Source organism: Lemur catta, chromosome 13 (assembly GCF_020740605.2).
Source record: "Lemur catta isolate mLemCat1 chromosome 13, mLemCat1.pri, whole genome shotgun sequence".
In the NCBI taxonomy this organism is placed as follows: Eukaryota; Metazoa; Chordata; class Mammalia; order Primates; family Lemuridae; genus Lemur; species Lemur catta.
Genome location: NC_059140.1, coordinates 7,837,662 through 7,851,283, shown reverse-complemented (window position 1 = coordinate 7,851,283; position 13,622 = coordinate 7,837,662). Strand labels below are relative to the sequence as shown.

Below are 13,622 nucleotides of genomic sequence, written 5' to 3'. Positions count from 1 at the left end.
GTTGTTTTCTAGTCTTTATTGTGTTTTTTTATACCTTCCCCCAGTCACCCAAATTTTTCTTTCTTCAGCCAAATAATCCAATTTTCCTTATAGTATTTCATCTTGTTAATAAAACTCTGGATCAAAGAATAAAAATAAATGGGTTTTCTACTCACAGTTTCTTATTTTCTAAAATTAGTCTGGAGGAAATGATCACCTGATTTAGGAAGCTGGCATAAAAAGGATTTATTAGCATTCTGAACAGGAATCCCTGCTCTAAGAATCTAAGTACTGCAAACATTTGGCAGTAGAATTTCATTTCTGTGATTAGTTCTTATAGAATTAGCTGTACAAAGACAAAAAGAAACAAGGAAGTTCACAGAGAGATGTTTGTAATACTTAGAAATTGAAACCAATGGAAACATAATCAATTTGGGATAATTAAATTATTAAGCATTTATATTAATGCATTCTATATGATCATTCATTTAAAATTAAAATACATCTGCAGTTACAAATCTAGTTGCACAGTAGCACCTAACATATACTTAAATACTATACACATATGTGTGGTATGTATATGTGTGTGTGTGTGTGTGTGTGTGTGTGTGTGTGTGTATGTGTGTCCACTAAACAGTAGTTCTGCAGGAATAAAGGCAACATTTCTACGTTTGTGCATGTTGACTCTGTTTCTTTAACAGAGAATATATTTGTGTAAATTTTTTATAGGGAGGCCCATGCTCTTGACCTTTAATCTACACTGCCTTGAAACCTCCCTTAACAATTTTTTCAAAATTCTTCCTGGAAGCTTCTGTGTTGGCTGAGAGCAGAGCTGCAAAAGACCACAATACTCTCCAAAGTTAGAGGCAAACTATTCATCTTAAGCTTGCTGGACGCAACCGTGGGCTCCTAACAAGGCTACCTGTGAGCTTGAATATACATTTCAGGCCATCCCCTTTTGCCTTTTGGAGTCTGGCTGGCCTACTTGGATTTCATGTTCTTCAGAAAATCTTTGGCCTTTTCCAGGTCTTGGGGATTTTCTACCTCAGATTGTCCAAGAGCTTATTTATTACAGTAAACCCCCTGGCCTGGCAGTCACTCCTAAAATAAGAGGAAGCAGACATGGGCCACCAGAACTCACAAACCTTAAGTGATGTGCAAAGGCCCTGTCACTGGAACTGCGGTCCAGGTGCCAAGGCAGGCCCAGGACTTTTTTCTACAAAAGGGGCACCAAATCTGCCACTGCCCTTGCTCTCTCTGCTCCAGACTTCCTGTCTGTTCTTGGGCTTTTCTGTCTGTTCTTTCTGGTCACTTTGTAGATCAGAGGAGACAGGTCAGAGTGGAATCCTCAGGGATCCACCCTACGTGGTCAGTCCCGTGCTACACCTTCTCATGACATCTGCCCCTCACTCACCTTCTCACCAGTCACACTGGAAATCAGATGCCGAGTGTGGTGTGTTGCCACCCAACCCCTAGACTGTGTAATCTCCTCTGGGAACAGGTAACTGCCAGGGACAGATGCTCCATACCTCTAGTCTACGGGTCTGTCTCTCATGCACACTGTCTTACAGACAGAATTCATTCTAAGGACATATTACACAGTTAGGACCTGGCTCAGGGAAAATACTTCTATTTGGTCTCATGACCAAGGTGAACTTCAATTTTCCATCTGTACAAGTTTTACCACTTAAGGTTTTTTGGGTCTAAAATCTAGTTTGAGTTAATTTTTGTTTCTGATGTGAAAAATGAATCAAAGTTGTATATTTTCTGCATCTGAATACTGGCTGGTTTCAAAGGCCACCATGTTGATCCTTTGGGGGAAATGACTGGGTGTGACCCATCCCTCATCTCCCTTGGGGATGCTCCAGCTGGTGGGGCCTGTGCTTGTTCCCCCTGCTGTACTTTTGCTGACGCTGTTGCATCCTCTTCTTATGCTCCAGATCCCACAGCAACAGCATGCTGGGTCTCTTAGATGCACGGCCTCCTCCTGGAATGAGTGAGGGAGTCAGAGCTCTGCTGCATTATTCACTTCACTAGGGTCTCCCAGGACAAGGGTTTCTGCAGTTGCAGACCAAAGACAGAGGATCTTTAGGGCCGAGCCACCCAAGGTGACAGGGAGGGCCCTACCCATGGGATTTCTTAATGGGCCACCACTGCCTGGGCTTCATCCCTCAAGGTCAGCTTCCTGGTTCTATCCTGGTTCATGGCCCTCCCTCCTCTAGGGTAGTGTTTCTGGTTTGCCCAAGGCCATACCCTTGGTCCAGCTGCCCCAGAAGTCCCATTTCTAGACCTGTCCTTTGTCCCACTGAAGTCACTGACAGGAATAAGATAGAGTTTGTGGTTGAGAAGAAAAAAGACGAGTAACCTTAGAATCTAGTGTGAGCTTCAGGTGGACCATACTGACCTCAGTCTAGGTCATCTCTCCTTCTTTGGAGTTCCACAACTCACAGCATTTATGCCAAGGTCAAACTGATTGTTAAATAATCACTCCAACTCCCTTCCTTTTTTTTTTTTTTTTTTTTTTGAGACAAAGTCTCACTCTGTTGCCCGGGCTAGAGTGAGTGCCATGGCGTCAGCCTAACTCACAGCAACCTCAAACTCCTGGGCTCAAGCGATCCTCCTGCTTCAGCCTCCCAAGTAGCTGGGACTACAGGCATGAGCTACCATGCCAGGCTAATTTTTTCTATATATTTTTAGTTGTCAGACTAATTTCTTTCTACTTTTAGTAGAGACAGGGTCTCGCTCTTGCTCAGGCTGGTCTCCAACTCCTGAGCTCAAATGATTCCCCCGTCTCGTCCTTCCAGAGTGCTAGGATTACAGACGTGAGCCACCGTGCCTGGCCAATGGGTCAGCAAACTGTGGCCTGGGTGTGAAATTTGGTCCTGTCCTTTTCTTTGTTTGGCCCTGTGAGCTAAGCACAGATTTCACATTTGTAATGGTTGAAAAAAATTAAAATAATACTTAATGACATGAAAATTATATGAGATTTAGATTTCAGTTTCCATATATAAATATTTACTGGGTACGAAAGCAGTAGCACTTTTATTCAAAATAACCAAGCCAAGAACCAAATAACTCAATCCAATTTAATAAAATTAATACGGAATCAAGAAAGAGCCCAAATAACCAAACATTCTTGAACCAAAAAGAAAGCTGGAGGCATGACATTACCTGTCTTTAAATTATTATTATTATTTTTTTAGAAGGTTCAAAGTTATATTATCTTTAGTTATAATTGTCTGTTTAATACAATTATACCATTTTCTCTTCTAAGAACCACCTCATAATTTAAAGAATGATATAGCCAAGAAAGATATTTAGGAAGATATTTCTAGGCAAAGCTCAATTTAAATCATCCTCCAAATACTATATTCTGTCCCCTTTTTATTGTAATATTGTATCTACACAAAAATAAATCAATTGCTTTTACTATATAATTTTTAAATATCAACTCTACTGCCTCCAATAGAAAACCAATAATTACTTTTATAGCATTAAAGTAATTAAAATCATTTGTACAGACAGTATCAATTGAGACATTTCTGTACTTATGACTAACCCATTATAAACACTTGCCAATCTTTTTTTTTTTTTTTTTTTTTGAGACAGAGTCTCACTCTGTTGCTCAGGCTAGAATGAGTGCCGTAGCATCAGCCTAGCTCACAGCAACCTCAAACTCCTGGGCTCAAGGGATCCTTCTGCCTCAGCCTCCCAAGTACCTGGGACTACAGGCATGTGCCACCATGCCCGGCTAATTTTTTCTGTATATATTTTTAGCTGTCCATATAATTTCTTTCTGTTTTTTAGTAGAGACGGGGTCTCGCTCTTGCTCAGGCTGGTCTCGAACTCCTGAGCTCCAACGATCCACCTGCCTCGGCCTCCCAGAGTGCTAGGATTACAGGCGTGAGCCACCACGCCCAGCCCAACACTTGCCAATCTTAAAAACACAATTCCCGTAAAAGTGCAGTTACACCAAGCGCAGATAGGAAAGTACAAGGAGCTCACTGGCTATCCTATACCAAATGGATAAAAAGCAAACTTGGTTTTATAGTAGGTATATACAAACAAATAAATAAAGTCCTATCCTTTTTTCCTGTATTTTTTCTTAGATTTCTTCATACAAATAACAGAATGCTTCATTTTATTCACTTCAATAGGATGAATTCCTTAGAGAAAGATTGAAAAGAGCTGAAAATCAAGTCCTAAATTTTATGCTGATCTTTTTCTACTTCTATCCATTTCCTGACATATTTAACATAAGCAGGAAAATCTTTTCAGTAAATTGAGCACTTGAGCCTACAAATGTCTTGAAGAACTCTGACAAGTTACATATACCCCATGTTGCTTTTGGTTTCTCATCTCTTCTTTGCTTCAAACCCCCATGTGAGTGTCTTCTTTTTTCTAGCAGCCTGTGAATTTTCAGCCTCCTTTTTCGCTTTTACAAAGTTGCGGCAGGCAACTGCTTTGGCAATTTTTACACCAAGCTCTCAAGTAGCTAGTTGGTTGCGGAGTCCCTCAGCCTTCTCGATATTCCACTCTTCCACAGCCTGTCTATCCTCTTTTCAAGGCCTAACTTGTCGCCTTTCCTCTTTGTAACAGGCGGTTCAAATCTATTATTGACTGGTCATTGGACACTGGGAATTTTTATTTCAAACAGGACATCTCCATGGCACATAGTAATCAACCTGTCAAAGGTCTAAATGAAGGAGAAAATTCTACAGGCAGCAAGATAAAAGCAACAATGAACCTACAAAGGAAAACCCCTAAGGCTAACTGAAGACTTCTCACCAGAGACCTTGCAAGTCAAAAGGGACTGGGACCCCATCTTCAGACTTCTTAAATAGAACTGCCCTCCTAGAATTTTGTATCCTGCAGAATTAAGTTTCATATTTGACAGAGACATAAAGACCTTTCCATATGAGCAAACACTGAGGAAACTGGTCACAACCAGACCTACGCTACAGGAAATACTCAGAACTACATTATGGATGGATCAGCACAATAGATACCAGTGTTAAATCACCCAACAGCTAAAGTTTACAGCTTATATGAAACAATAACACAAGAGGAAAAACAAAGCAATAAGGTACTACCAAACATGATAAACAGAACAGCATCCCACATATCAATATTATTAGTCAACGCTAATGGTCTGAATTTTTACATCTTGGAAATCTTGGGATAGCATCGACTGCCTGCTGGTTATCTTGTGTGTGGATTATATTTTCATGTTTTTTCACATGTCTCATGAAATTTAAAATTGTGTACTAGAAATTATAAATGATAGTTACAGAGATTCTGTGTTTTGTTATAACCCTTTGAAGGGTATTGTGAATTTTTTGAAGAGGGAGTTAATTTGGATGTATCCAATGTTAATACCTATATCCCCTACATTGGGCACAGATGAAACCCTCATTTAGTTCTTATGCATACATATATTCTATATACATATGTATATATCTACATATGCATACATATATCCTATATATGTATGTGGTTTCTATATAATGATATATAGTATTTTATCAAGATTTTATTATTTTTGTAAGAGGGATAGTTCAACAAAGTATTACTACTCCACCACTACTGAAAGCCCAAACCTAAGATTTGTTTGCTTTTTCTATTTCATATAAAAGACATTATAACCTACTTAGACATCTATTCCCTTTTATGCAACATTGTATTTTTTATTTTCATACATGCTATTGTAGATAGCTATAGTTTGTTGATTTAATGTTTACACATTGTGATAAAATATACATAAAGTAAATCATTTTAACCATTTTTAAGTGTACAGTTCAGAGGAATTAAGAACATTCACACTGTTTTGCAACCATCATCCCCATACACAGGGAACTTCTTTCACCTTGCAAAACTGCAGCTGTACCCATTAAACAACAGCTCTTTGTCTCCACCCCTCCAGGCCCTGGAAACCCCTATTGTACTTTGTATTGCTATGAATTTAACTACTCTAAGTGTGAATGGAATCATATAGTAGAGCAAAGAAATCACGAGGAAGAATGACACACAATGTATAACATATGTCTATTAAATTAAATAAAAACACTAACAGAGACAAGTAGTACACAATGATTATAGATAAATATAGATAAAAGAGGAAAAGAGATTGGAAGAGCATGTTAAGTTTATGACAATGGTGCCTCAAGTACCAGAGCAGCAAGGCCCTCACCACTCTCCAAGGGCTGGGGAGCGGTGGAGCTGGGAGCCCAGGTTAGCTGTGTGACTCCCAGAGCCCACCCTTACCCCGGACTTCACTGAGTCATGATGCCCTTGGGCTCTGCTCATGGCCTGTTCCCCTGGGCCTTGAAGGTGTCGCTGGCCTAGTGAAAGAGGGTGTCCAGCTTGCACCGTATGTGGTAGCTACAGGGTAGAGGGAGCTCTGGGGCTACCAGGAGCCAGGCCTCAGGTCTCCCTCCCCTTGACTGCTCAGAACCTGGAGTCCTGGTGCCGCAGCACTCAGCACGCGACAGGGCCTGATGCTAAGCAGGGAGCCACAGCCACAGCTCTATGCAGCCGGCCACAAGAGAGTGTCTCCTCTGTGCCCTCTGCCAATGCACTGGGCTGTCCCCTCTCATTCTGACTGAGCCAGTCCCTGGACTAGACCCAGCCCCTAAGTTCCCACTTAGGCTGAAGATGGTAATTGTTTGCAGCTCCCTGGACCAGCTGAATCTTCTGGAGGACTTTGTTCTCCTGGAGCCAGAAGGACAGGATGCTGACAGGACCTGGACGGAAGATGGGGAAGGGGACCTGTGGGCGAGGGAGGGAGCAGGGACTTGTCTCTAAGCCTTTTCTCTTAAGGGCCTCTCCTCCCCTCCTATCCGCTACAGCCCCAACCTGTTCTCATAGTTGGTTATAAACAGCCCCATCTCCAAAAATTGTTCCTTAATTCCAGTTTCTACCTGCACCCTCCATTGGAATCGGTCTCCTTCTTCTGTGTGTGTTAAACCCTCCAAAGAAGTCGAAGATGCAGAGGATGGAGCCGGGGCATGTCCTGCCCAGGGTGGTCTCTGACTTCCACATACCCACGCGCCCCCAAAAGTGAGGGCCCCAGCTGCTCACCTGCCTCCCTTTTATATGTTGAGTGCATTTCCCTGGAAGGCAGACAGTCAAAGTCCATCAGAAAGGTCCCCTAGCCCATGACCAGCCCCCACACCCACCCCATCCCATGCTGCACGGCCACCAGGGGCAGGGAATGTGCATAAAACAGCATTGATATCCACATCGTGCTGTTGGATGTAGAGGGAGGCATGGCAGCTGAGGCTCAAGGACCTTCTGTCCCAACACAGTTTGATGACGGACAGGGAAACTGAGGCCTTACATAGAAGAAAAGTGATCAGCCACTGAGGAGCTGCCTGACCATGGAGGGGCCCGATTTCACTCTCCCCACCTGAGGGAGAGGCTGAGTGTGGCTCTGCCAGAACCTCAAGCAGCTCTGTGGCTTCACCACGCAGGGAGCGGAGCCTGGCGGCTGCTGTGGAGCCTCCATCACTCCTGGGTCAGATGGGCCTGATGCCCAGCCCTCAGGCGCAGCCGTGAGGCTCACACGAGAGGTTTGCTGAGTGCTGAGGTCTAAGTGCTTGGTTCAGGGCTCTGTCCTCCCAAGCCTCAGGGTCCTGATCTGCCGACCCCCGACTCACTCACATTCACATAATCCTTCATGGTAGTGTCCAACACCACCAGGTCATTGAAGAATGTGTCTAGGAAGAGCATGACACCCTGTGCCATCGGGGTGGTGGTGGTGATGAGCACCCATCCTCAGGTGCCTACCCAAGGCCTGTCCCTGAAACCTCATCAATCCCTGTGTCCTGGGCTCTCCTACTACGGTCTCCCACTTGGAGGAGCCAAAGACCCTCAGCTGCCTCCCCCAATTCTCTCCCTCCTCCTCCCCAAGCTGCCTTCCAAGGCCACCAAGCACCCCCTAGTTATCTCTATAGTGAGATTTTAACAGGTGACAATTTCTTTGGGTCTCTGGCTCCACCCTTTCCCCAGTCTACTCTGAGCTTAGCTCTTCGAGGCCCATGCTCTCATGTCTCTGATAGAGACATTTCAAGCATGGTCACAACAGAAATGAAGGATGGGGAGAAAGGCCCCTGCTGTCTTGAAGTAGAGGCCTCCAGCTGAAAGAAAGGTGCCCCTGTCTCTGACTCTCTGAAGTCCCTCCCTGCCAAAAAAGTACTCACATTCTGCCTTCTCATTTGGGCCCCCTGGGCGTTCCTCTCCAGGGTGGACAACTTGGAGATCCACACCTGCCAGCGGCAGAGACAAGGTCAGTGAGACTATTCTCCACCCACCTCAGTTACACCCCAGCCCCACCGACCCTGGATCCTGAATAACTGGCCTAAGTCAGCTGGTACAATGCTACTGCCACCTCCAGTCAAGTGCGATTCTAGATTCACTCCCAGCTCCAGCATTCACTGGATGTGTCGCCTTAGGGGCATGCAGCCTGGCCTCCCTGAGATTGTTCCTCATCTGGAAAGTGCAATGGGAACTACAGCTACTTTACAGGGTCTCCTAAGGACTCAGTTTCAAATAACTATCATCATTGTTCTCACCATCATCCCTCTGAGGAAAAGCCTGGCACAAACACCCTCGGATTTCTACCCTCCTTGAAGCCCATCACAACCCTGTGATTCCTGTACAACAGGCTCATCACTTCTACATTTCCCAGAGAAGGAAACACAGGCCCATTGAAGGCAGCGACTTCCACAGGGCCCTCCAGGGGAGGCTGGCTTCTTACCCCCACCTGGCAGCCCTGTCCCAGCTGCCTCCACCCCACACCCCAGCACCTTCTGGAATGTTTATGTTTGTCTCATTCCCTAGCCAAGCCCAGCCATGTTGGGAGGGGGACAAGGTATTTTGGGAGGTCTGGTTGAGTGGCTCCCGCCTGCCCCAGTCCCACTGGAATCTCTGCCCACAGGAGACCATTCTAAACGCTTCACAATCCTAAGGAAGAAAATTTTCACAGAACTGCCTCTTCCTGTATGCAGGAAGTGGCCAGTCACCCAAGATGCTATCTGTGACTAACAAGAGAGGGTAAAGCAGGGTCTTTAATTGGTGGTGACACCTTGATTCCTCGTTGACAAGGAAGGTTCTAATGTCTGGTCAGGAAGGATCCACTAGGAACGCATGAGTCCCCCAGATCCTTCTCATAAGCCACCTGGAGCATGTCACTGCTGACTGGGCACTGGGCTGAGAATTCTGACTGTGATTGATTAGCAGTGCCTGAAAAGGGGCACAGTGGAGAGTCACAGAAAAACATGTCTGTCCCAAGTATGCCCATTGGAACCCAAAGCTGGACAGCCTATCTGCCCTCTGGCCCATGGGATTCCTTCTGCTGTCCCCGTCACTAGTGTAGGCAGCCAGCCCTTCTCCGTGCAGTGCAGACAGAAGCAGCAGGAGTTTGGCTTCCTGAGGAATTACTGGGCTAACTTGGGGTGGGAATTAAGCCCCACCTAACCACAGCCTGGAGAAAGTTCTTTGACAAAAGGATGGACCAGCATTGAAGCCAGAGACCTGTTAATTCTGCCAGTTCATCACCCCTGCCGAACATCCCAGCTGCCACCACCACATCCCATTGCCAGTGTTTCCATTCTGCACACTTCTGACCTGGCCACAGATAAACACATCTTTTTGTTAGCCCAGATTAATGACACGACTGGTGACTTGTATTTTTAAAGTAAACTTTTAACGAGAAGATAAAACACACACAAACCTGACCCAGGACCTCTTTTCCATTTTCTTTCCCCCCATAATTTACTCCCCATCTTCTGACCTCCACCTTTTATTGATGAGCAGACCCTGCTTAGTGTGTTTTGTGAAGATTTTTTAGTTCTCTGGAACTTTTTCTGTGGAGAAGGAAAAGAAGGAAGAATAAATTTGGGCATAATGGGGACCTGTGTAAGTTCAAGTGCCTTTTATTTGAGAACAAAACATACCCAAACTCCTTGGTTGAGAGTTTCCACTGGGCTCCTCTGAACACTAAGGGCCCCATGGGACTGGAGAGGGAGCTTTGTGGAAGCTGAAGTAACTCCCACTTGGATGCTAATATGCCATGTTGACCTCTGATTAAACCCTGTTCTGTGAATGCCTCTCAGACTTTCACTTTACCACCTGCTCCTTGCGTAAGAGTACATATTACCACAAATTCTGCCCTTAGGTCAAAACAACCTTGATGTGATCACAGAAGTTACAATCTATGAAGTACATAGAATTGGCATTTTTGTCTTTTCCTGGATGGTCAACTTCAATTATCCTGCATATTTACATGTATACCCTTTTTTAAATAGTATATGCGCCCTGTGTCTGGGGTGTAACAGCATGGAGATCCACCTGTCTTATTGCCACCCATGACCATGTATTTGTCCATAAATTCCCCCAATAAATCATCCTCCACTGACTAACTAGATTTGTCTGACTCTTTCTTTGTTCCTTCTGAATTTGACATCACTTTGCATGTATGGACCATTTACAAAACAATTGGTAAGCTAGCCAGCATAAGACCGGTAAGCAAGGTATGAGGAAGGGGAAGAAAGTATTGGAGTGGACAATCTGGGGTGTAACTCTTGATCTATGTGTGGTGGTGTTGCCCATTTTTGAGATGCATGTGGACTACTGAGGGAGTACAGGGATGTCCCTAAAATTCCAGAGGGACTAGAGAACTCTTCAGTAGAAAAATTGCATTATCCCCTTGGGTAAGGACTATCGGCATGTGGCATAAACAGTGGACTGGCCCTTACCAGAAGATCTGCAAGTGGACACAGAAGCCAGTTATCAGCTGAGACGAAGGTACAAAAGCTAGATGAAGAATTACGTTAGAAAAGCATATGAAAACTTCTGCATCCATATTAGCAGTTAGCTTTGTGGATAAGTTTGAAAGTGAGAAGATGCAGTTGGAATCTCTATCCTGCTGTTCTGTGCAGCTTGAAGAGTGGAAGCTGCCCCAGCATAAAGTGAGGATGTGACAGTCTATTTCTGTTCAACAATTTGAAGGACACGAAACTCATATAGGCCGGGCGCGGTGGGTCACGCCTGTAATCCTACCACTCTGGGAGGCCGAGGCGGGTGGATCGCTCAAGGTCAGGAGTTCGAGACCAATCTGAGTAAGAGTGAGAGAGACCCCGTCTCTACTAAAAATAGAAAGAAATTATCTGGCCAACTAAAATATATATAGAAAAATTAGCCGGGCATGGTGGCACATGCCTGTAGTCCCAGCTACTCGGGAGGCTGAGGCAGTAGGATCGCTTAAGCCCAGGAGTCTGAGGTTGCTGTGAGCTAGGCTGACTCCACGGCACTCACTCTAGGCCGGGCAACAGAGCGAGACTGTCTCAAAAAAAAAAAAAAAAGAAACTCATATAATTACTCTAACTGAATAGGCAGAAAGTAAAAAAAAAAAAGAATTTGTATGGGGGTATTCTGCACCTTGGAGATGTAAGACTTCTAAGAAATAAGTGTAATGAACAGTAGAGGAATTTTAAGTCTGCTTTGAGAATTTTTAAGGTCTAGTTTGCTTATAAATAAACTCTTCTGAAATTATCTGTTTTGATCCACTATTTCCATTTCCTTCTGAAGATAGGTACACAACACATGCCTTTCTTCCTCTATAGTTCTCGTACGCAAAGTTTATTTTTAGGTTGATATCTTGTCTAGTGCATTCAATGTAAATCAAAACAAAACATCTCTATGTGTCCAACTAGCCCATAAAAGGGGCAGGGTGAAGAAAAATACTGGGTAAAGTTTTATGACTAGTAATTTAGAATTTAAAGGTAGGACTTTGAATTTTACTCTCACATAATCTTTATTATAACCATATCCACATCCCCATAGTTACAAAACAGAAAAATAAACACAAAATAGTAACTATAAGAACAGTACTCTACAAATTATTGAAATTTTAGGGCCTCAGGAAAGAAATTACTAAAGAAGTTACTCCATTGTGTTACCCAAATAGTACATGACTTTCATCTATTAACTACAATCTTGGACAAGATAAGATAGTTTAACATTGGTGGCAGAACAACATTTCACTTCTTGCATATCAGTTTTAAAATATTAAAAACCATTTAGGTGTGTATATACCCATCCCTTCCTCCCACCTAATGGGTGCACTGAGCATTGTCTGAGGGATGGACATGCTGGAAGCTCTGACTTGGGTTGGGGAAAGGCAATATACCTAACCTAAACATTTGCACCCCCGTAATATACTGAAACAAAAAAAGAAAAAAAGGCAATGGAAGAAGAAAAAATTTAGTTTTATGAATCAAAACAAGGCAACTAACCTATAGCTTAAAGCATTTCTAAATCCAATATAGGAACCTTGGTCACAAGCACTTAAGCACTATTTTTTGTCTAATGATCTTAGAGTTATGCTTTCTTTAATTTTAAAGATTAAGGCTAATTATATAGTGAATATTGATTTGAATACATATACACACTTTCAGATAGGAGTTATTTTCATTTTCCTCTGATATCTGTGACGTTTTTATTTCTATTACATCAAATAGCGTTCAAGATTTCTATGTTCTCTATCACATCAAATAATATTCAAGCCTTCTATTTCATTCTACTATAAAGATATGTCAAGGCCAGGCGCGGTGGCTCACGCATGTAATCCTAGCACTCTGGGAGGCCGAGGCAGGAGGATCGTTTGAGCTCAGGAGTTCGAGACCAGCCTAAGAGCGAAAACCTGTCTCTACTAAAAAAATAGAAAGAAATTAGCTGGACAACTAAAAATATATATATATATATATAAAAAAAATTAGCTGGGCATGGTGGTGCATGCCTATAGTCCCAGCTACCTGGGAGGCTGAGGCAGGAGGATTGCTTGAGCCCAGGAGACTGAGGTTGCTGTGAGCTAGGCTGACGCCACGGCACTCTAGCCTGGGCAACAGAGTGAGACTCTGTCTCAAAAAAAAAAAAAAAAAGATGTCAGTATTTTAACTAATTGGCCAGTTTTTCTCTACTTAAGGAACAATTGGTAAAATAAGTGATCTTTAAAATTTAGAATGTTTTTCTTACTTTAATACATAAGAAAAATGTTCTGATTACATATGGTATGCTTACATGCATGGTTGCTTTTTGATCCAAACACAAAAAGCATCTTTCTTTAGATTTTCTTAATGTATTTTACATTTGCCATTAAACTTTCATGGAAAAATTGGTATTAATCATATTCACCTAATATTGAATGGCCTCCCATAGTGCTCATGCAGAAACAATATATCACATATTTTCATATAAACATTATGGTATAGCATCAAATAATTTCAGAACTGAATTACATTAGTATTTTCTTTTGAAAAATTTCAAATACTATCCATGCAAAGTACCCATGGAATATAAGTATGCCTGTCCAAATATCAATGTTCTTGCTCTTCTGAAAAATATGATCAGATAAATTATCTAATTGCTTTGACTTCATTATTCTCTACAATTAATACTTTGGGTTAGTGTAAAATCTGAAAATGTGCTTTAGTTTTTACTTGTGTGAAAGCCCTGATGCACTTAGACTTAACTTTTGATTAAATACTTCTGCACATTTATTGCAGTTTCTTTCCCTGTGAACTCTCTGGTGATTTCTAAGTTGTATATTTGGGACAAAACTCTTTTCACATGTATTACATTTA

At 42.8% G+C, this 13,622-nt stretch overlaps 1 protein-coding gene across 2 annotated transcripts in view; it reads right to left on the bottom strand.

Annotated features, from left to right (window-relative positions):
• Positions 1 to 1,688: 1,688 nt before the first annotated feature.
• LOC123649397 (zinc finger protein 679-like) overlaps positions 1,689 to 13,622 on the bottom strand; it is a 33,860-nt gene continuing 21,926 nt past the window's right edge. The window contains exon 3 of one of the 2 annotated variants that reach the window (XM_045567517.1): positions 1,689 to 1,966. In XM_045567517.1, coding sequence (XP_045423473.1) covers positions 1,824 to 1,966 — 143 coding nt within the window. In that variant the 3' untranslated portion in view covers positions 1,689 to 1,823. Of the gene's footprint in view, positions 1,967 to 9,674; positions 9,846 to 13,622 lie in introns of those variants that run through there. The other variant, XM_045567519.1, reaches the window with a different exon arrangement.